This window comes from Chlorocebus sabaeus, chromosome 11, assembly GCF_047675955.1.
Source record: "Chlorocebus sabaeus isolate Y175 chromosome 11, mChlSab1.0.hap1, whole genome shotgun sequence".
Lineage (NCBI taxonomy): Eukaryota > Metazoa > Chordata > Mammalia > Primates > Cercopithecidae > Chlorocebus > Chlorocebus sabaeus.
Window position 1 is genome coordinate 39,947,708 of NC_132914.1, and position 20,532 is coordinate 39,968,239.

The 20,532-nt window shown below is 41.6% G+C and overlaps 1 protein-coding gene across 5 annotated transcripts in view; it reads right to left on the reverse strand.

Moving 5' to 3' along the window:
- Positions 1-1,519: 1,519 nt before the first annotated feature.
- The window catches only part of PRICKLE1 (prickle planar cell polarity protein 1), a 120,793-nt gene continuing 101,780 nt past the window's right edge, over positions 1,520-20,532 (reverse strand). For 3 of the 5 annotated variants that reach the window (XM_008002911.3, XM_008002913.3, XM_008002912.3), the window contains exons 2-8: positions 11,907-12,086; positions 9,753-9,866; positions 8,976-9,113; positions 8,152-8,355; positions 5,718-5,904; positions 3,932-4,795; positions 1,520-3,827 (exon numbers count right to left, since the gene is read on the reverse strand). In XM_008002911.3, coding sequence (XP_008001102.2) covers positions 2,971-3,827; positions 3,932-4,795; positions 5,718-5,904; positions 8,152-8,355; positions 8,976-9,113; positions 9,753-9,866; positions 11,907-12,038 — 2,496 coding nt within the window. In that variant the 5' untranslated portion in view covers positions 12,039-12,086 and the 3' untranslated portion in view covers positions 1,520-2,970. Of the gene's footprint in view, positions 3,828-3,931; positions 4,796-5,717; positions 5,905-8,151; positions 8,356-8,975; positions 9,114-9,752; positions 9,867-11,906; positions 12,087-18,103; positions 18,213-20,532 lie in introns of those variants that run through there. The other 2 variants (XM_073020628.1, XM_008002916.3) reach the window with 2 other exon arrangements.

Sequence of the window (20,532 nt, forward strand, 5' to 3'; positions counted from 1 at the left end):
CTACAAACTGGGATCAATTTTTAAGCTTGAAAGTTACATTATTGCCGGACGCAGTGGCTCATGCCTGTAATCTCCAGCATTTTGGGAGGCTGAGGCGGGTGGATCACCTGAAGGTCAGGAGTTCGAGACCAGCCTGGCCAACTTGGTGAAATCCCGTCTCTACTAAAAATATAAAAAAGTAGCCGGGCATGGTGGCAGGCAACTGCAATCCCAGCTACTCGTGAGGCTGAGACAGGAGAATTGCTTGAACCCGGGTGGCAGAGGTTACTGTGAGCTGAGATCCTGCCGATGCACTCCAGCCTGGGCAACAGGAGTGAAACTCCATCTCAAAAAAAAAAAAAAAAAAAAGAAAAAGTTACATTACTATTGTGAATAAGTATCTCTGCACTTCCTTAAGCCTTTTGCAGGCTATGTAACCCTTATGTTTTGAGAATGTATCTGAAAAGTGAGGGCAGTACCTTCACCTTATACCTGCATTTCTCCAGGCTAAGTATCACCTGTTTACTATTTATTATCCATCCTTTATAAGCAACATATTGCAACAGTCTTTTCTAAAAGGATGCCCACTCGTGGCAGCACAGGTTCTGAAAATTTCTTCAAAATCAAGAAATCTGCTAATACATTGAGAAGTTGTGATGGAACACTCTCATTTATATTAAGATAAATCAGGAGAATTTCTTTTGGAGAAAAATTGGCAATATCCATCAGTTTTAAATACATAACCTTGTCCCAGTAACTACACTGCTCCCAATTTATGTGCACATGTGCCAGTGTAGCATAATGTATGAGGAAAGTCAACTCCATCATTAAGAGATTGGTTAAAGATATTCCAAAAGCAGGCTATTAAGCAGTTACTGAAAGAATGGGTAGACCTATATGCACTAGTGTGAAATGTCCACATGTAAAGGGAAAAAAAGCAAGTTACAGCACATATAGGTCACTACCACTTTTAAGAGAGACATTTATACGAATGTGCTTTGAATGTCTGAAGGAGACACTAGAACTGGGTAAGAGTGGTTATTTCTAGGGAGAGGAACTGGGGATCTGCGATGAAGAATGGAAAGGAGATGCTGTCTCTGACTTTTGCCCTATTTGAATTTTTTTGTGATGTGTATGCACTTCCTTTTCATTGCTGATGGTTTTTTAAAGGCACCAGACCAGGGACTGTAAGTTACTGAGTAAAGAACTCGCTCACCGTTGGTGCTTTTCTGAAGGGGATCTGTGTAGCCCAGATACAAACCCTTGCATGGGAAGGCTGTCCACCTACTGCTGGTTTACCCGTTGGACTTGTGTCTGTCCTCCCTAAGGCCAAATTTTCCCCACTCCAGTCTATATGGAAAAAAATAATGTCTCTGTGTCTGAAGCCCTATTTCTGGCCTACAAGTGGGGCGTGTGGACACTCGAGACAAATGGAGGTCTGTTGATGGTAGAGCAACTGCCAAATAAATCATGCCTGAACACAGGCACAAAATGGAAGTTATCTGGATACATTTGCAAATATTTATATTCAGAAAGGTAGTTTTGTTATTTATTAAGCATTTATTTTAAATGCCTCCCCAAAGGTCCTGGATGCCACTAGAACCTTTAGTTAGGACTGAGATGTATATGCAAGAATGGCACATATCAAAATATCTGCTCATTAGTTCAGATCCAACATAAGTTTTCCTTGAACCAGAAACTCATATTAACTTAAAGTACCCAAGGGCACAGCATCCTCTAATTTAAAGATTTTAAAACAAAAACATAGCCAGAAGACCCAGTTTCCAAAATTGCTGTTAAAGGCCAACAAATTAGCGGGAGGGAAGGAATAAAAAGGAATAACCTCTCTTAAAATAACAAATCTACAAAGTCCTCTGCCACAAAAGCAGATCTTTGTCATTTCCCATGAGATAATCATCACCTTGCTGAAAATGAGAAAGGCGCCCTCCGCAGGCAGGGGGAAAAAACCCACTCACTGAAACAGCTTCTATTTGTTTTTACCATATATTCCAGGGGTTATGTGTGGGGGGGCTGTTTTTACATTTATACAGTTTACATTGCTTGACCCATAAATAACACTTGGAAGATTAACAGGGCCATACTTGTAGAGTATTTACATAGCCCCACCATGCATACAGAGCCTTTTTTAATATTGGAAAAAAAAAATCAAAAAAATTGAATTTTCCATCACTAGGCAATATAAATTTGACCATCTACATTTATAAACCCTGACTAAAATACAAGCAATCAGTTCATTCATAAATTCTGGTTCCCTAGCAAATCTAGCACTGCAGCGTAACAAACAGCTTACAATTCAGGGATATAAAAATATCAGTTTTAAAATCTGAACTGTACAGTATATACAATAATATTTGCACCGTTAAATTAGGAATACACTTAAGTCTATGAAATACTAAGTTATAAATAGCAATGTTTTTTTTTTTTTTTTTTTCAATCTGTAGCTGGCGCTGATACAATACAATGTTTGCCTGGCCAAAGAGGGTTGGAAGGGACAAGTTGGCCTCACAATAAGATGCACAGTGTTAGCTAGGTCATCGTGACTGGCATGCCTCACACCAAGACGGACTATCAAGACCTGAACCGACCTGACTTACATAAATGACAAACACTATTGCTTTACAAAGGTGGCTGGAGTTCTCCATCTTCTAAAATCAACACCCACATCCAATCCCCTTGAGACAGCATCTTGAGTATTCCCTTGAGGATTGGAAACCAAAGCAGCTGTATCCATCTGTAACGCACCCGATAGGCACAAGATGTCACGTCCACCTGGCACCATCCAAGGAGGGTAAATTGGAGAAATCACACCTTTCAAATGTTAATCTGACACGTAAACAGCAGTTGGGTTCTCATTTACATGGGCAAAGGAAGCACTTTAAACTATTTTCACAACTTTCCTATGGAAGAAAAGGATACGATTCAGATGATTAATGGCTAAGTTTTAAACAAATGCTCTCCATCACTACTTGGTTAAGAAATAATACAATTTTTGCCCTTGTGTCCCTTTTTCTTCTTGGATTTTGTTGTCCTCTGACCAAACTGAGGGGTGGGAAGTGCAGACGGTGGACTAGAAAGGTCATCTGTATAGTAGGCAAATCTCTGTGGCCGGGGTTGAGGGATTGGTTGTCCAAGAAAATATCCTTCTTCTTCCGAGTCGGAAGAGGAGGAAGAGGAAGAACACCAGGAATCATCATCCTCGCCATAGAGTCCCAGAAACCGATTCATTCCTGGGTTCTGCAGGCCGTAATCGGAAGTGGCATGGGCGTACTGTCCGTAAAGATCAGCATTCTGGATGCATGCTTGGATCTCCCGGGCACTTTTATTCTGTATAAATTTCTCATAGTTATCGGGGGTGTACAGCCTCAGTCTGTCCTTGGGAGAGTATTTTCTTTCTGTAACAAGATTCAGGGCATTGTCGGAGCGTGACTTTCTACTTCTCCTGCGGCGGTGGTGATGAGACCTGGATCCCCTCTCTTCAAAATGGTAGACGCGTCTCCGAGTCCTTTCACTCATCGGAGGCTGCCGGATTTCAATGTCATAGTTCCCATTGTCGATGACATCATCGGAAAACTTGACCTGCTGTGGTCTGGACTGAGACTTGGACCTTCTGAGCACTGGCAGATGTACTGGTTTCTCTTCAGGCAGGATTTTCTCTGGACACAACTCTGAACTTAGACTCTTTAAGGACTCTGCACTCCTGTGCAGCATGGAAGAGTTCAAAGTTCCCATATTGCTCATCTTCTCACAATCTTCTGTTTCCATCTCCTCAAAATTTTGCAGCGAATATAATGATGGCCTTGGCTTGCTTTCTCCATCCACTGAAGCCCCTAGAAGAGAGACCAAAACAAGATGTGTTTCTCAATCATCCTAATATTCAACAATAATTAGCCGCTCCTTTTTTCAAATACCCCATAATCCCTAGATTACGTACCTGTGATATTGGACAATGCCAAAGAATCCATTGAATCCCGAACACTTTGCTCTGGTTTCAGGTCTGACAGACACTCCAGGGAATCTTCATACCACTGTGTTTCATCATGATTATACCCTGAAGCCCCATGGTCCAGATCCAATTCCTGGAGCCTTCTACTGCTTGCAGGGCCTGGGTGGCTGCCATAAGCAGAATCACCCAGGCCATCTTGTGACTGTGCCCAGTACATATCAGACTGGTATTTTTTACTTGCAAGGCTCTGGTTATTTTGCTTTAACTCGGTCTTATTTTTAACCATGTTATCAGATATCCAGTGCTCACTGGCTCGAATATCCATCTCATTGGGCTGTGGCTGAAAGAGGCTTTTATCACCAAACTTGAGGAGGAGCTGCGTCATATAATCTTCATGATCAGCCCATTCTTCAGGGTCTTCTGGAGTTTCATGCTCTACTCTGCCTTTCCAAAATTCTTCACTGGCAAAACTTGTTCCTTGCCTGGAGAGACTCAGATCATCCAATTTTCGAGAGAGGGTGTCATCAGCATTGCCTGAGAGGCCAGGAAACTTGTAGTTCAGAGCGGGCGATAAGAGGAGAGACTGTCTACACTGATCTGCTGACCGGCTGCTCTTGCCCATTCGGACACTTCTTCGGGAGTCTCTTGATCGAGCTGACTGAAATGCAGAGTCGGAAGAATCAGAGGCATGGACGTCTTCACCGAGACTGCACGTTTTTGAGCAGTAAATCTGACCCTGTTTGGGAAGGAAGGGACATCCCAACAAAGAGGCTTTACACTGGGCACAAGAAAAGCATGCTTCTGTGGCGTGCCAGTGCTGCCCATCATAGGTCATCTGCGCATGGTCCACACCTGTTTTGAAAAGGACAGAATAAATAAGTTATGGTTTAATGCCTGAAACAAGGTATAAGGAAGAAATGAAGAAAATAAAGATTATGGGTAGGGGGAGCCGTGTGGGTGACACAGATACAATTAATCCCCATTCTTTGTGGATTCTGTATTTGTGAATCTGCCTACTCATAAAAATTTATTCACAACCCCCAAACTAATATTGGCAACACTTTCATGGTCATTTGCAGATGTGCAGAGTGGTAAAAATATGAATTGAACCAACACGCACTGATCCAGGAGATGCTCCAGCCTTTTGTTTCAGCTCTCATATTGTAGACAAGTGTCGTATTCCTGGTCTATCTACTGCCATGTTTTCTGCGTTTTTGTGCTTTTTGTTGGTGAGTTTGCTGTTTAAAATGACCCCAAGTGTAATGCTGAAATGCTGTCATGTTCCTAAGGGCAAGAAGGCTGTGATGTGCCTTATGGAGAAAAGACGTATTACATAAGCTCCTAATCTTGAGTATGGTACTACTGGCTGTGAATTCAATATTAATGCATCAACAATGTACATTCAGTAAAGCAGTGGCTTTAAGCAAAAACACACATGAAACAAGATTATGCATTGATAGGTTGATGAAACTGCTGTGCCCAGAGGCTCACAGGAACCTAACCTAACCCTGTATTCCTCCACGAGCAACGGTTCAGTGTTCACTAATCCAGCGTTCGCAGTAACTTCACAGAACACAACTACTGTGAATAACAAGAATCAACTCTCTGTTCATTTGTCATATTTCATCAGCTGGAACATTTAAGATCTGTACATTTCACTGTATGTAAATTATATCTCAACTTTAAAAAACAGAAAAGAAAAAATAAGACTGTGGATAATTTTAGACAGACTAATGGCTAGGTGACAGGGCAGACGGGCTGGCTGTGGACTTACCAATATGTTCCCCACAGGTTTCACAGTACTCCGCATAGAGAGACTCAAAACAGCCACAGCAGAAGGGGCGGCCATCCTTCATGATATACCTCTGTCCTCCCAGGACCGTTTCACACTCAAGGCAGCAGAAGTGCTTCATGTGCCAATGGCGACCCTCAGCTTCTGTGCACTCATCAGCAAAAATTATCTTCAAAAAGAAACGTGAAACCAGAGAATGAAAGAAAATCATTAGGAACTATTTTAAAGGCCAAGTAACTGCATGTTTTTTGGGCGATGGACAGACACTGGCTCTTAAAAAAATCAAATAGCTGACCTTGTTTCTTAGAGTCACAAGCTTAAATCTAACTTGATTTAGCTACAAACTAGAGCATAATTGACAGTACTGAAAAAAGAAACTAAATAATAAATGCTTGCTTCAACTTGACAAAACAGAATTCTACATTGGAAGTAATTCACTGGGTCATATTTTTGCTCCCCAATAACATTTCCTTGGCATAATCTGGCAAAGAACACATTAACACGGAAATAATTTAGTGAAATAATTTGGTGTTTCAGTAGAAAGAAAAGTCATAAAAATGTCTGTGGACTCAACACAGTTATAGCTACACAGATGCTGGAATTGAGTGAACAGCATTTGTGTTGATAATGCTTTATTTGACCTGGTGGCCATCTCCAGATTAAGGACTCTTTATTTTTTTGAGACAGGGTCTCACTTGTAGCCCAGGCTGGATGGAGCACAGTGGCACAATCATAGCTCACTGCAGCCTCAGACTCCTGGGCTTGAGCGATCCTCCCACCTCCGCCTCCTGAGTAGCTGGGACCACGAGGGCACAACCACCATGCCCAGCTAGTTTGAAAAACATTTTGGGACAGAAATGGGGTCTCACTACGGGGTCTAGGCTGGTTCTTTTATTTTTACTTATTTATTTTTATTTTTATTTTTTTGAGATGGAGTCTCGCTGTCACCACGCTGGAGTGCAGTGGCATGACTTCAGCTCACTGCAACCTCTGCCTCCTGGGTTCAAGCAATTCTCCTGCCTCAGCTTCCTGAGTAGCTGGGACTACAGGCACCCGCCACCATGCCCAGCTAATTTTTGCATTTTTAGTAGAGATGGGGTTTCACCATGTTGGCCAGGATGGTCTCCATCTCTTGATCTCATGATCCGCCCACCTTGGCCTCCCAAAGTGCTGGGATTACAGGCATGAGCCACCGAGCCCGGCAGGTTCTTCTATTTTTTTATATTTTTGGTTTCCAAAATATGTTCAGTGGAGCATGGTGGCTCACCCCAGTATTCCCAGCATTTTGGGAGGCTAAGGCAGTCGAATCTCTTGGGGTCAGGAATTCAAGACCAGCCTGGCCAACATGGTAAAGCCCGCCTCTGCTAAAAATACAAAAAAAATTAGCTGGGCGTGGTAGCAGGCACCTGTAATCCCAGCTACTCGGGAGGCTGAGGTGCAAGAATCACTTGAACACGGGAAGCGGAGGTTGCCATGAGCCGAGATTGCACCACGGCACTCCAGCCTGGGCAACAGAGAGCAACTTCATCTCAAAAAAATTAAAAAAACAAAACAAAACCAAGACCAAAACCAAAATATGTTCAAATAGAACACTGTTGAAAAAAAGGATCAAATAAATGAATGTATGCAAATAAAAACAAAGTTTATTGTCACACATGGAAGGAGACTAAGAAGATACAACGAGTAAATGCAATGAGGCACCCTGGATTGATCTTGGATAAGAAAAGGAACATATGTTACAAAACGAGGAAAATCTAAACAAAGACTATGGTTTAGTTAATGGTATTAGACTGATGATAACTTCCTAGTTTTGATACATATATTATGGTTATGTAAGATGTTAGCATCAGGGGAAGCTGGGAGGAGGCCATGCAGGACCGCCCTGTAATAGCTTTGCAATTCTTGTGTCAATCTAAAATTATTTTAAAATAAAAAGCTAAAGGGAAAACATTTTTCCTTTCAAGCCATCATCCATTCCCACCTTCCCCCAGGGTAACTACTGCTAATTTGGTATTTGTCTTTCCATACCTTTTCTGAGTATAAACAAATACATAAATCATACTGTTTTTTAAATCCTTAACAAAGACCATCTACTACATGTTCTTCTGCAACTTGTATTTTCTCACAACGCACTGAAGATATAATGCTTATCAAAGTACAAAGACATCTGCTTCCCTTTCTATTAGGTAGGTGCAAAAGTAATTGCGGTTTTGACCGTTATGGCAAAAAACCGCAATTACTTTTGCACCAACCAAATATAGATTACTTCATTGTATGAATGTACAGGATTATCTTTAAAACATGCACACAGAACAAAATCCAGGAAATTTTAATATTTTGCTTAGATGTAAAGAGTGGAATATTGGCTTAATCTAAGCTTATTTTTCCCAGTGTGAAAGGATGAACTTTTTTTTACCTCGTCACATGCCGAGCACCGTGGTTTGAGCAGTTCTGCATGGTGCCTGCCACAGTGAATTTTTCCATCCTGATAAAAATAGATGAGGTCGACCAGCAGCTCATTGCACGTGAAGCAGACAAAACAGGATGGGTGCCAGCACACGCCAGGGCCCGCGCGGGAGGCAAACACTGCAACTTCACCTCCGTTTATCTTCAACCCACACTACAAACAAATGGGTTTGAATGTAAAAGGATCATTTTTTAAAGACGGGATTCTCAGGCTTTCCTACTTTAGGATAAATCTCAAATTTGTCAGGAATGTGTTTATTTTTGCCACCTCTGTTAGTGATTAAATAGCTCTTTAATGCTGGATTACTGGTGATTCTCCACTGTAAGGCATGTGTCTCAGACATACTACGACTGTTTCTAAGGACGGTGTAATGTGATTCACACAAATAGTGGTTTTCCTGTGCCAGCCTCCTGCTGGATACATTTCCTACTCTGAGAACTGCCAGCAAAGATCTGAATGTCTTCATTATGTTTCTTGCCTCTTTTGAATACGAGATGTATCCTAGCACCTACCTCCATGCCAGGATCCTACCAAAGGCAGGATTTCACCCAATGTTTGCACAAGGGTGACTGACTCCTGCTGTCATACACAGCAGTGTAGCTAGTTACAAATATGAAACATGAATTGCTATTTAATAAAAAGCCAGGCTGTCTTCCTCTCATTTTTTGGAGGCTTTCAGGGCCCACACCTCTACTAGATAGTGGATAACCCCTAACTATCCACCGCATCCGCATCACTGCCACAAGCTACACATCGGAGAAGGGGCTGCCCACCTGCTCACACACAGCATGCATGACTGCTCTGGACAGAAGCTTAATTGTTCCTCTTCCCAGTGCTTCTTTCTTCCGCTGAGCACTGAAAACCTGCAATTCTTTTTTCTCCTCTTCACTCAAAGACTGGCAATACCGCACCTTCACAGAAAGCAAAACAGAAACACCACACTGAGTGCACAGTCTTTCTCACCAGTTCTCTACTTTCAGAGTTAGGGTTTCAGGAAATAAAATAGTAAGTTTAGCTCGCCTGTGTCACACCTCCACGATTTTAAAATGACACCATATCCGAATTTTACAGCCTCTCTAGAAAAAGGGAAATGCAGCGTGAAGGAATAGTCTTTTTTTTTTTAAATAAGAAATGTTTAATTGAAAACCCTTATCAGCACAGACATTAAAAAAAAAATAGGACATTAACCTTTCCACAAAAGGTTTAAACTTGTTAACTGCCACTTTTACTCTCCATTCTACATGCACTCAACTCAACTGCAGGCCTGAATGACCATAAAGCTTTCACTCTGGATGCAGGGGCAGGGAAATCTCTGGCATTTGTAGGTTCCTGATCATTGGTGGGTGGCTGCAAACACTATAAAAACCAACTTGTGTTAAGTTGATTACACTGATACTCTTTTCTCTCTTCTCTCAAAGAATGGAAAGCTGTATTCTCTGGCCAAATTTTAACTAAAGAAAGGCAAAAGAGAGCCCTCACCAGTGAGGATTTGGGGTTTATGAGCAGCATTTTTTTCTTTTTTCTAATTAGCCTTCTTCCGGCTATTTTACCTCATTATCATGTGGTGGTAACTGGTACAAAAGCTGTTTAATCCGATGCTTCTCTCCAGGGCTGTTAACGTAAGGAACCTTTTCCTCTGGTAAGCAAGCAAAATAGAGCTGGATCTGCATAAGAGACAGTGAGAATGGCATCAGCATACAGAACTGAGCATTTCAGCTCACTTAATCTTTAAAAGTTACCTTTCCCTAGGTACAGGGTTTGGCCTCTTGTAGCTAATGAGAAGACCAGCTGAGCCAACTCAGCAGAACTGCAAACCTTCAGATAACTAGCACCCAGCTGCTAAATTGCTCTTCAGGAATGTAATTTGTAGTGAAAATTAGGGACATCATAAATTATGCACCATAAAATATGCACATTTAAGACTACTCTTCCTGGTGGTGTGGCTCACGCCTGTCATCCCAGCACTCTGGGAGGCCGAGGCTGGTGGATCACCCGAGGTCAGGAGTTTGAGACCAGCCTGGCCAACGTGGTGAAACCCTGTCTCTACTAAAACTACAAAAATTAGCTGGGCATGGTGGTGCACACCTGTAATCCTAGCTACTCGGGAGGCTAAGGCAGGAGAATCGCTTGAACCCAGGAGGCAGAGGTGGCAGTGAGCCGAGATCGCGCCACTGCACTCCAGCCTGGGGGACAGAGGAAGACTCCATCTCAAAAAAAAAAAAAAAAAAAAAAAAAGGACTACTCTTCCTCAGCCAATCTTCCAACGGGTCAGCTAAGAGATCAGCAAGAGAGAGAGTCCTGGGTGAATTCTGCAAATTACCACACAGACTATGTGATATGGCCCAAAATCCACCCGGTACACAAACACACTGAATTTGCTCTCTGAATTTTACACATCACAAAGACAAAAGCTGTTTAGCTAAATGTTGTAAACTCTTCTTTATCAGGTGCTCTCAAACATCAGCTTTCTTTGCTTCCATGTATGCTATTTTCTGAATACCTGAAGTCAGTCTCCCCAGGAAAATTGGAGAGAAGCCATATTGAGCTGTACTTTGCTCATTCTGAAAGGAAAACTTAATTTCTGCCTGTTTGTGTTCTGATATCTTTAAAGGAACATCCCTTAATGAGTACTGCAAAGGATACTGCAGAGCTGAGAAGGAATAAATGAAAAAAAAAAGGACAGGAGACAGGAATTTAGGGCCTGTCTACTTCAATACCTTAGTACCACACAAAACCTACCCCCCCCCCCAAGATGTAAGAAGGGATTCTCTCTAAGTAGTTTGTCCAAATACTGCTTTTCTAACTGCTTCGCCAGTACTCCACCCTCTCCCCATTCTATCAGCTCTAGAAGCTTTTTACAGTTATAAACACTTACTGAATATCAGCTACATGCGTGCCAGGTACTGTGCTATGCCATGGATAAATAAGGATACCCTATTCTCAAAAAATGTGCCACCCTACAGGAAATAGAACCCTAACTCAGAAGCAAAGCAACCACACACCCCACTGTCAACTTTATTTTCAAATGATGCCTTTGCTCTTTTAATAATATCACGTGATTTTCAACAAGTTAATCATTGTAAAGATATTGGGAAAATTAAATAGGCATATAGAATGTTCTCATCTTCCTTAAAATAACAATACAAACAAAGCATAAAATTAACTCTTTAATTTTTTTTCCCAATCCCTGTGGTGTAAGTGACAGGCTCTTTTATATGCAAAGTTATCAAAGGTCAAATGTCTAAGCAGTAACACTTCAGAGGGTTTCTGATAGCTTGCCATCTCGCTTCCAAAGCAGAAGCATTGCTGAGAACCGGCATGGAAACTTTTCTCTTTTCTTTTATTGCCTTTTTGTTGTCACAGAAGTTTTTCAAAAGGTAAATTCCTCTCACTCTCAAGAGGGATTCATCCGAAATACATATAACCAATGCATATGTAGTACTCCGGATTTCATTCATTAGAGCAAAAATGGGATCCTTATGAGGCTTCTGGAACCATGGGTACGACGAGACTGGAAACTTCCATTGAGAAACTAAATATGACCTTCAAAAGTAAAACTTCAAAGCCATACAAAGAAGAATAAGGACTGAGGAGGGTGGTATTCCAGCATCTCAGTGATGTTCTATCCATTTGCAAAATAATGTTCTGAAGTCTGAACTCACACTGAAAAACAAAGAGTAAATATAGGATGATGAAGTTCCTACCTGCTCTGGTCTCAGGCCCGGGGGAACCCAGGCATACTCCTCCAACGCACAGCCAGAGTCATCATCTGATGTGGAACTTCTCTGACAGCCAAAGGCCAGCTTGCTCATTTTGGGCTCCATCTCCAAAGGCATAAAGTTTAAAGCCTGGTTTCTCAGGCACAGGACATCAAACAATGGCTGCTGTGGACAATATAAGAAAAAACAAAGACATCCAAAACCTGAATGCATGTCTCTTACTCTGACCCAGAGCTTTTACTGAATGCTGTTAACACACAGCTGGGCCCAGAGAAAGTAACCAAATTACTACTGTCACCACCCCCCAGGCCCCCTGAAATTCAAAATTTAGAGCTATATAATTTGGTAGTAGTCCCTTTGCCAGCTCAGAATTTCGAACATGCCACCAAAGCTAGTTTATTTCCAGGAGCCTTTAAAAGGTGCCTCTCTATAGCCAATTCCTTAGAAAAGTTCTCAAGAAAGTTGATGTGTTGACTTTCTAACTTGCCCACAAATCCTTGTGACATCCTATAAGTTGTAGAAGGAAGTGTCAGGGATCAGGCCATCTGCCTTGCCCACTACTATGCCCCATGAAAAATGGCTCAAGACCCCACTCGGTCCCCCGTATTTCCTAAGCAATTTTTCCAACTGAGGCAGCGCTGCCTTCTGAGAGTGGGTCCACTCAGCCAAACTGCTTAGGTTTCAGATTTCTAATTATGTTTTGTAAGACACTAAACTGAGTTTACACACAAAATAGAAATAGCACAATTAAATCCTTATACTGCACATTAAATCCTCAAGCCTTTACTAAGGGCTAAAGTCAGCCAGACATTCATCAATGAGTTCCTTCAACAAACAGTCTGAATACAGCACTATGTGAAAATAAAATCCAGCTTGGTGACTGTTAATGTTTAATTGCATCATAAGCAGGCATTCACTGAAAAGTTATGCAGTCAGTGCCTACTATGTGTGAAATGTCATCAGCCTGCTATGGGCAGAGAAAGATGTAAATCCTCCTCTGAATAAAAAGCCTCCTTGGATGAAGGGCTATAAAAGTGTCAAGACAACATTCCCTGCCCTACAACCCAGGACCTTTGCTATTACCGTTTATGTTCTTTGTCTCCTCTGATTCTTAAAAATCATCCCTCATCCCAGGGCACAAAGAAAAAAATAATAATATCAGAACTTTCAGAACCAGATGGAGAGATGGAGCTTTTTTATACCTGGCCCTTTCACCCACAAAAAAAATGGTGTAAAAAAAGAAAATTACATATAATTATCCCGACTCAATCATTTTAGAGAAAACAAGGTTCAGGAAAGTCAAGAGACTTGTCCAAGGTCATATGGCTAAAAGCCAGAGTCTAGTCACACATACACACTGACATGTCAGACTTCCAAAAATTCTTCTGCCTTAATAAACGTTCTTCCATCTCAGGAAGGATGTCAAAAACAAAAAAAAAGTTCTCATTTGCCTAAACAAGTGGGAAAGGCAGTGAAGACCCATACACTTTCAGCCTGAGACTAAGTCATTTTTCAGCAACTATCTCAATTCAACTCTAAATGCTAAGAGTGTTGAAAAATACTACCTATTAAAACCTTTGATTATTGGCCAGGTGAGGTAGCTCACACCTGTAATCCCAGCACTTTGGGAGGCTGAGGCGGATGGATCACAAGGTCAGGAGTTTGAGCCCAGCCTGGCCAATATGGTGAAACCCTGTCTCTACTAAAAACACAAAAATTAGCCAGGCGTGGTGGTGGGTGCCTGTAATCCCAGCTACTCAGGAGGCTGAGGCAGGAGAATTGCTTGAAACCAGGAGGCGGAGGTTGCAGTGAGCTGAGATTTTACCCCTGGACTCCAGTCTGGGCGACAGAGCGAGACTCCATCTCGAAAAAAATAAAATAAAATAAAACCTGATTAAAATGTTTGGTTTTTCTTTTATAAGTGATAGGACATTGAGAAAATTAACATTGTAACAAATGAAGGGCAAGCACCTCACAGCTACAATCCATATTAGCAGTAGGAGCAATGCCACACATATATTATTCCAACTAATAAATTTAACTTGCATTCACCCTGAATAAAAAGTGAAGATGACCTCATTTCCTACACTACCATTGGGAGGTTATGACCTTTTAAACAAGGCATCATTTCACACAGGTGCAACTCATTCATGTCTTGACTAAGGAAAGGCTTTCTAAACACAGGCGTATTCCTCTGACTCCTCAATAAAAAAGGATGTGTTAATGAGTCAGAAAATGTCTTGGATATTTTGAAAAAACTACTCCCACATGTCAAAGGAAGGGAACCAGAGGTTAAGAATTTAATTAGTAACTCTAAAACTCCTACCAGGAGAATGAGTGCCTTCAATGCAATTTAACCCAAATCATGAAATATGAACATCTGCCCCCTGCTAAATCAGGCTAAGTGGGGAGACACTAAGGTATTCGCTCTGCAGACTTACAAAGAACATAAATATTCAATAGAACCTAAAAATTAAATGCCACTGGATTATAAAACAAGAGAAAACATCACAAATTAAGACAAGCCATGGATTTTCCAAGCTAGCACAAAGATACCAATTGCCGAAGATATGAATTACTTTTACAGCTGTACTCCCTGATTAGCCTTTTGTGAAAAACGTACAGTAAATTACTATCCTAATCAAGGTAAATCAACGTTAGCACTACATGCCACAATCCCACCATCCCCTCCTCCCAATCACCTGGAAGTTCTGGCCACATCTCAAACTTACAATTCCCACAAGTTCATTCCAGCCTTTCAACAAATTACATTGAGGACTGACTGTCATTCATGCACAAAGTAAAGAGTCCAACTGAAGAACCATGAGTGACAATATCCTTTCCATTATAGGCATGGCTTTGTGTTTCATTTGTTAGCAGACAGTTAACTTACTTCTCCATGCCTCGCTGGTACCATTAGTGTTACGGCATTTAATCACTCTATCAAGCAATCCACTGTAAGTGGTGTCTCATTTAACAGATGGGGAAACTGAGCCTCAGAGCAATGTGCCTCAGGGTAAACTGTCCAAGGTCAGTAAGTGGTCTTAGGATCGGTCTTGGCTGTGATCCTAAACCCCTGCAACCCCAAGCTGCCTCCTGTGGGGAGTGCTGATGGAGCCAATTCCCTTTTCTTTAGTGAATCAGCCAAGCTACTGCGCTGCAGACACACAAAATGACACAACTGGAGGGAAGTCCACTTCACCCACAGAAGGCATTTTAAGGATATACAGTCAAAAAGGATTGTAAAAATTCAATGGTCTCATGAGCACTTGGTTCAGAGTTTATTCACTGAGGAAAGTTTTTCTTTTTCCTTTATATCAGAGAATATTTAAAATGACAAAACGTTACATTCACTGGCAAGTTCTCAGAGCTCATCAAAACACAAACATTAAAAAAAATGTTGGCTGGGCACAGTTGCTCACACCTGTAATCCCAGCATTTTGGGAGGCTGAGGCAGGCAGACCACCTGAGGTCAGGAGTTCAAGACCAGCCTGGCCAACGTAGTGAAACCCCCTATCTACTAAAAATATAAAAATTAGCTGGGTGTGGTGGTATGTGTCTGTAATCTCAGCTACTCAGGAGGCTGAGACAGGAGAATTGCTTGAACCGGAAGTTGCAGTGAGCTCAGATCACACCATTGCACTCCAGCCTGGGTGACAAGAGCAAAACTTCATCTCAAAAAAAAAAAAAAAAAGTTATATGGCATGGCCTCCACTGGGACCAGGCTGTGCTAAGAGTCGCTACATCATCACTAGCAACTTCTTTTTTCTTTTCCTTTTCTTTTTTTGAGTTTTGCTCTTGTTGCCCAGGCTGGGCGTGATCTTATCTTACTGCAACCTCCGCCTCCCGGGTTCAAGCAATTCTCCTGCCTCAGCCTCCCAAGTAGCTAAGATTACAGGCATGCGCCACCATGCCCAGCTAATTTCATATTTTTAGTAGAGACGGGGTTTCTCCATGTTTGTCAGGCTGGTCTTGAACTTCTGACCTCAGGTGATCTGCCCACTTTGGCCTCCCAAAGTGCTGCGATTACAGGTGTGAGCCATGGTACCTGGCTTCTAGCAACTTCTTTACCTGATAACACAAAAACTTCAATTTAGATTTTTCTTTTTCCTATTTATCTGTCACCCAGGCTGGAGTGCAGTGGCTCACTGCAGCCTATCTACCTCCCAGGTCCAAGCAATCCTCCTACCTCAGCCTCCCAAGTAGCTGGGACCACGGGCAGGTGCCACTAAGTTTTTTCTTTTTGATTTTTGTAGAGATGGGGTCTCCCTATGTTGCCCAGGCTGGTCTCAAACTCCTGGACTCAAAATATCCTCCTGCCTCGGCCTCCCCAAATGCTGGGATTAAAGGTGTGAGCCATGGCATCTGACTTTATTTTTAAAGATTGCTTGTACTTGCCAAGAGATCCTGAGAGTCTATTCTTAAGTATATCAGTCGGGTGAAAGCACTGGCAGCTAAACATAGTTCTTACACTTGTAAAAAGTTACACTAAAAATTATGAAAATGTGGCTGGGCATGGTGGCTCATGCATGTAAGAAGCCCAGCACTTTGGGAGGCTGAGGCGGGTGGATCACCTGGGGTCAGGAGTTTGAGACCAGCCTGACCAACATGGAGAAACCCTGTCTCTACTAAAAATACAAAATTATCCAGGCATGGTGCACACCTGTAATCCCAGCTACTTGGGAGGCTGAGGAAGGAGAATTGCTTGAAACCAGGAGGTGGAGGTTGCAGTGAGCTGAGATCATGCCATTGCACTCCAGCCTGGGCAAGAAAAGCAAAACTCCATCTCAAAACAAAACAAAGCAAACAAACAAACAAACAAAAAAAACCATATACACACACGCACATATATATATGTATATGTGACCTCACAATATCCTTTCCTTAGGCATTTAAATCACTATATGGTATTTACTTTGGCAGCACAGAAGAAAGAAGGGAGCCTGGCCATTCCTTCTGCTCGGGGTCATGGCTGAGGTTCTTCCTGAGGATACCTAACCATGGCTGTATGTAGTCTGCCAAAACATCATGTTTTAAGCCAAGCATATGAGACCACAGGTAAATTAGACCTAATAGAAAAATTCTAATAACTTTATTTTCAGGTATTGTCTCTTAAGGTTGATGACATGAAACAGGCAGAATCAGGTTTAAAAGTAGTCTGCGTTATAATGGAAATAGAACTATTCAAAGTTGGGGTTACGACAGAGTAAAACTTTTTTTTAATGATGCTTCTTTTTTCTTTTGTAGAACCATGCTTAGATGAACTAACAGTGGCCCTGCCCTATACTTTTTTTTTTTTTTTTTGGTAAAATTTTATTTGGGCATTACTTTAAACTTCCAAAAAGTTGCAATAGTAAAAGAACTCTGATAGATCCCTTACCCAGACTCATCAATGGTTTACATTTTGCTCCATTTGCTTTTGCATCATCCTCCTCCCTCCCTCTTCCTCTCTCTGTCTCACATGTATACACACTTCTGTGGGATCCATTTGAGAGTGTATTTTTTACATTCTTTTACCTAGCCACAGCTCAAAACATCAGTATTCTTGACTATTCTAAGGCAGGCTTATTGTCTTGGTCTTAAAATGTTGTAGCAACCCTAATCATAAATGAATGTCAACTATGCATTAACCAATCCTGTGCGAAGTTTGGAAATAAATCAGTAGGCATCCTATTTCTCCAGTGTCTCTCTATAATTTTGAATGTAAGTAAACCTCATAATGCAGGAGAAAAAAAAGCAAAACAGTTTTCAGAGATGGGTTTGTTCAGGTTCCAAACAGTCTGACCATTAAGGAGGTGTGTGGAGGGCACAGAACCTTTTAACAGCTACCACCACCATCAAAGATGGCAATGGGAGGGGGTGGTCAAGCACAAGGAACAGCTGTTAAAACTTAATTCTCTAGCAGGTTCATGAGTTCTTCGCAGACACTATTTTGAAGACTAAAAGCCTACTATCAGAGTCCAGTAGAGACACAAATGTCAAACAGAAAAGAAGGGTATGGTCAGAAGGGAGGTGAGAAAGAAGCCCAAGGTCACATAGAGAGAGCTGGGATACTTTTTTTTTTAGAAAGGCAAGGATTATCATGGGGCTATTCCATGCAATAGAAAATGGAACAGTCCATTTCCCTCCTTTGTCCTTTCTCTTGCCTCTTCCTTCAAAATAATTAAACAGCTATTTCTCACCATTAGTAACAAAGTCAAGCAGCTAGCAGATGTACGACTTCTCAATCATCATTGTCAAGAGAATATCTGACCCAAAGGATAAGGGCTAGACTTAGGAAATGGAATCTGACGCTCTCAGCATTCAGTAAACTTGGTCCTGATGTCTTCAAAGCTTTGACAAGTCAACAAACATCTTGAGACCTGATTTTTTAAAAGCAGAAAAGACAGAAAACAGAAAGAATTTCATGACCATAAAGAATTAAAGCTCCTATTGCAATGTACCAATTGGCATTGCTGCTTCCACTGGGACCAAACAGACTTTCTTGAAGCTAACCAGTGACAAATGGAATTGAAACAGTATGTTAATAACAAAACCTGAGTTTCATCTTCTTTTTGAGCTTGGGAGGGCTTTAGCCTTCTGAACAGCAGACAATTTTGCCGAGTTATTGGCCAACATTTCCAGCTGCTTTGGAAGCAGCTTCTAACCAGTCCCCACATAAAACCGCCAACACATACACGTAGCATGTGTGCGTGCACACATTCGCACACAGCATGTGTAGTGGTCTACGGAGCATGGCAGTTTTTCTAGTTGCCTTAGATAAAGCTTGTTCCCCAAATTCGAGTATGGCCTCATTCATATAACATAGTGATATAATGAGGGGTTCCTTTGTGACATTTACTTTCTAGATTCATTCACTGCATTCATTAATTCATCCTTATATTTACAGTTGTTATTGAATGGTTTGGGGAATGTCAAAAGAAGCCAACTGACATTTATTCCATTAAAAGCCAGATCTTAAAAAGAAATGTAATGGCCAGGTGCAGTGGCTCACGCCTGTAATCCCGGCACTATAGGAGGCCGAGGTGGCCTTGAGGTCAGGAGCTCGAGACCAACCTGATCAACATGGTGAAACCCCATCTCTATTAAAAATACAAAATTAGCTGGGCATGGTGATGCACACCTGTAATCCCACTACTTAGGAGGCTAAGGCAGGAGAATTGCTTGAACCCGGGAGGCAGAGGTTGCAGTGAACCAAGACCGCGCCACCGTACTCCAGCCTGGGCAACAAGAGCAAAACTCCACCTAAAAAAAAAAGAAAGAAAAAGAAAATTCCATTATTCATCTCCTTGCTTTCTTCCATGGTGGCACATATAAAAATTATATGTGATTTAGCCTTTGGTTGACCATTTGTTTTCATTTTGGGCACAGTAGAAAACACTGGCTTCAGGATTTAAGAAACAGAATGGCCCCTGACCTATAAATGTATGACAACTAGCAAACTTTTTGGAGGTTTTTCTCCCTGCCCTCATGTTTTCATCCCTGCTACTTGTCTCTCCCTGCCTTTCCCTTTTGCCCACAACCAACAACCTCCAAACCTTTTAAAATGTGTTGCTTCCAGTATTAGGCAATTATTCTTTGAAAAAGTTTGTCTAAAAGTACATAGAAGCTGGGCATGTGCCTATACTCTCAGCTACCTGGGGACTGAAGTGGGAGGACTGCTTGAGACCAGGAATCTGAGACCAGCCTGGGCAATACAGCAAGACCCTGCCTCAAAAAAAAAAAAAAAAAAAAAGTATATGTAGTAATTACGGCATGGACGAGGGCTTAAGCACTTCTCCTATAAGCACAGTAACCACTGGTGAAATAAGATAGCATACAGTGTGAGAAGGTGTTATTCAAACCAAAGAGAAAGTTTATTATTTTGTTATGCTATTTTGGCCACTTGGGGATCATTTCATTTTCTACTGGTCTGTATGCTGCTTCCAGGATAGCTAAGGATTATTATCTTGATTGACCCTGACATATACATAAACGAGCCATTACTATGTTTCTATAGAGCTTAATAAGTCAGCACAGTATATGAAGGTCCAGAGGCAGTGAAGAGTGGACAGTTTTGCTAGAAGACAGATTCTTCCAAAGAAGCAACAACAGATGGCAATGGTGTCTGAATCCTCTTTTCAAGAATTATACATTTCAGGCAGAAAACTGTGGGTTTATCACTACAGGCAACGGGAAACTGCAAAAGACATGAATGGAGATTGCCACAAGATACTTCTGGGTCTTAAATATTAATATGGTAGTGATGGTCAGGAAAAAGATAAAGAACCCAAGAGGGGCCAATCAGTACACTGTCCCTAAGCAAGCCTACACATGGTGACTTGGGAGGAAAAGTAAAAGGAACTAATAGGAAAGGAAAAAACTGGGCCAAAGACAGTTTTGAGTATTAGGTGATTGGCATACCAATACATAAGTACCTCAGGGCAACTCAGAAGGGGAATGAGGATTTGAGGGATTTCAGGAGAATGAGTTTAATCAGATACATATTGAGGCTGTAACTGTATATCAAGTCTGGTATGATTCCTATTATTCATAATTTTCTTGAACCAAGTCACCAAATCAAAATCATGCAAATAGAAAACAGTAATTGTCAGGGCCTGCCATTGAAAAT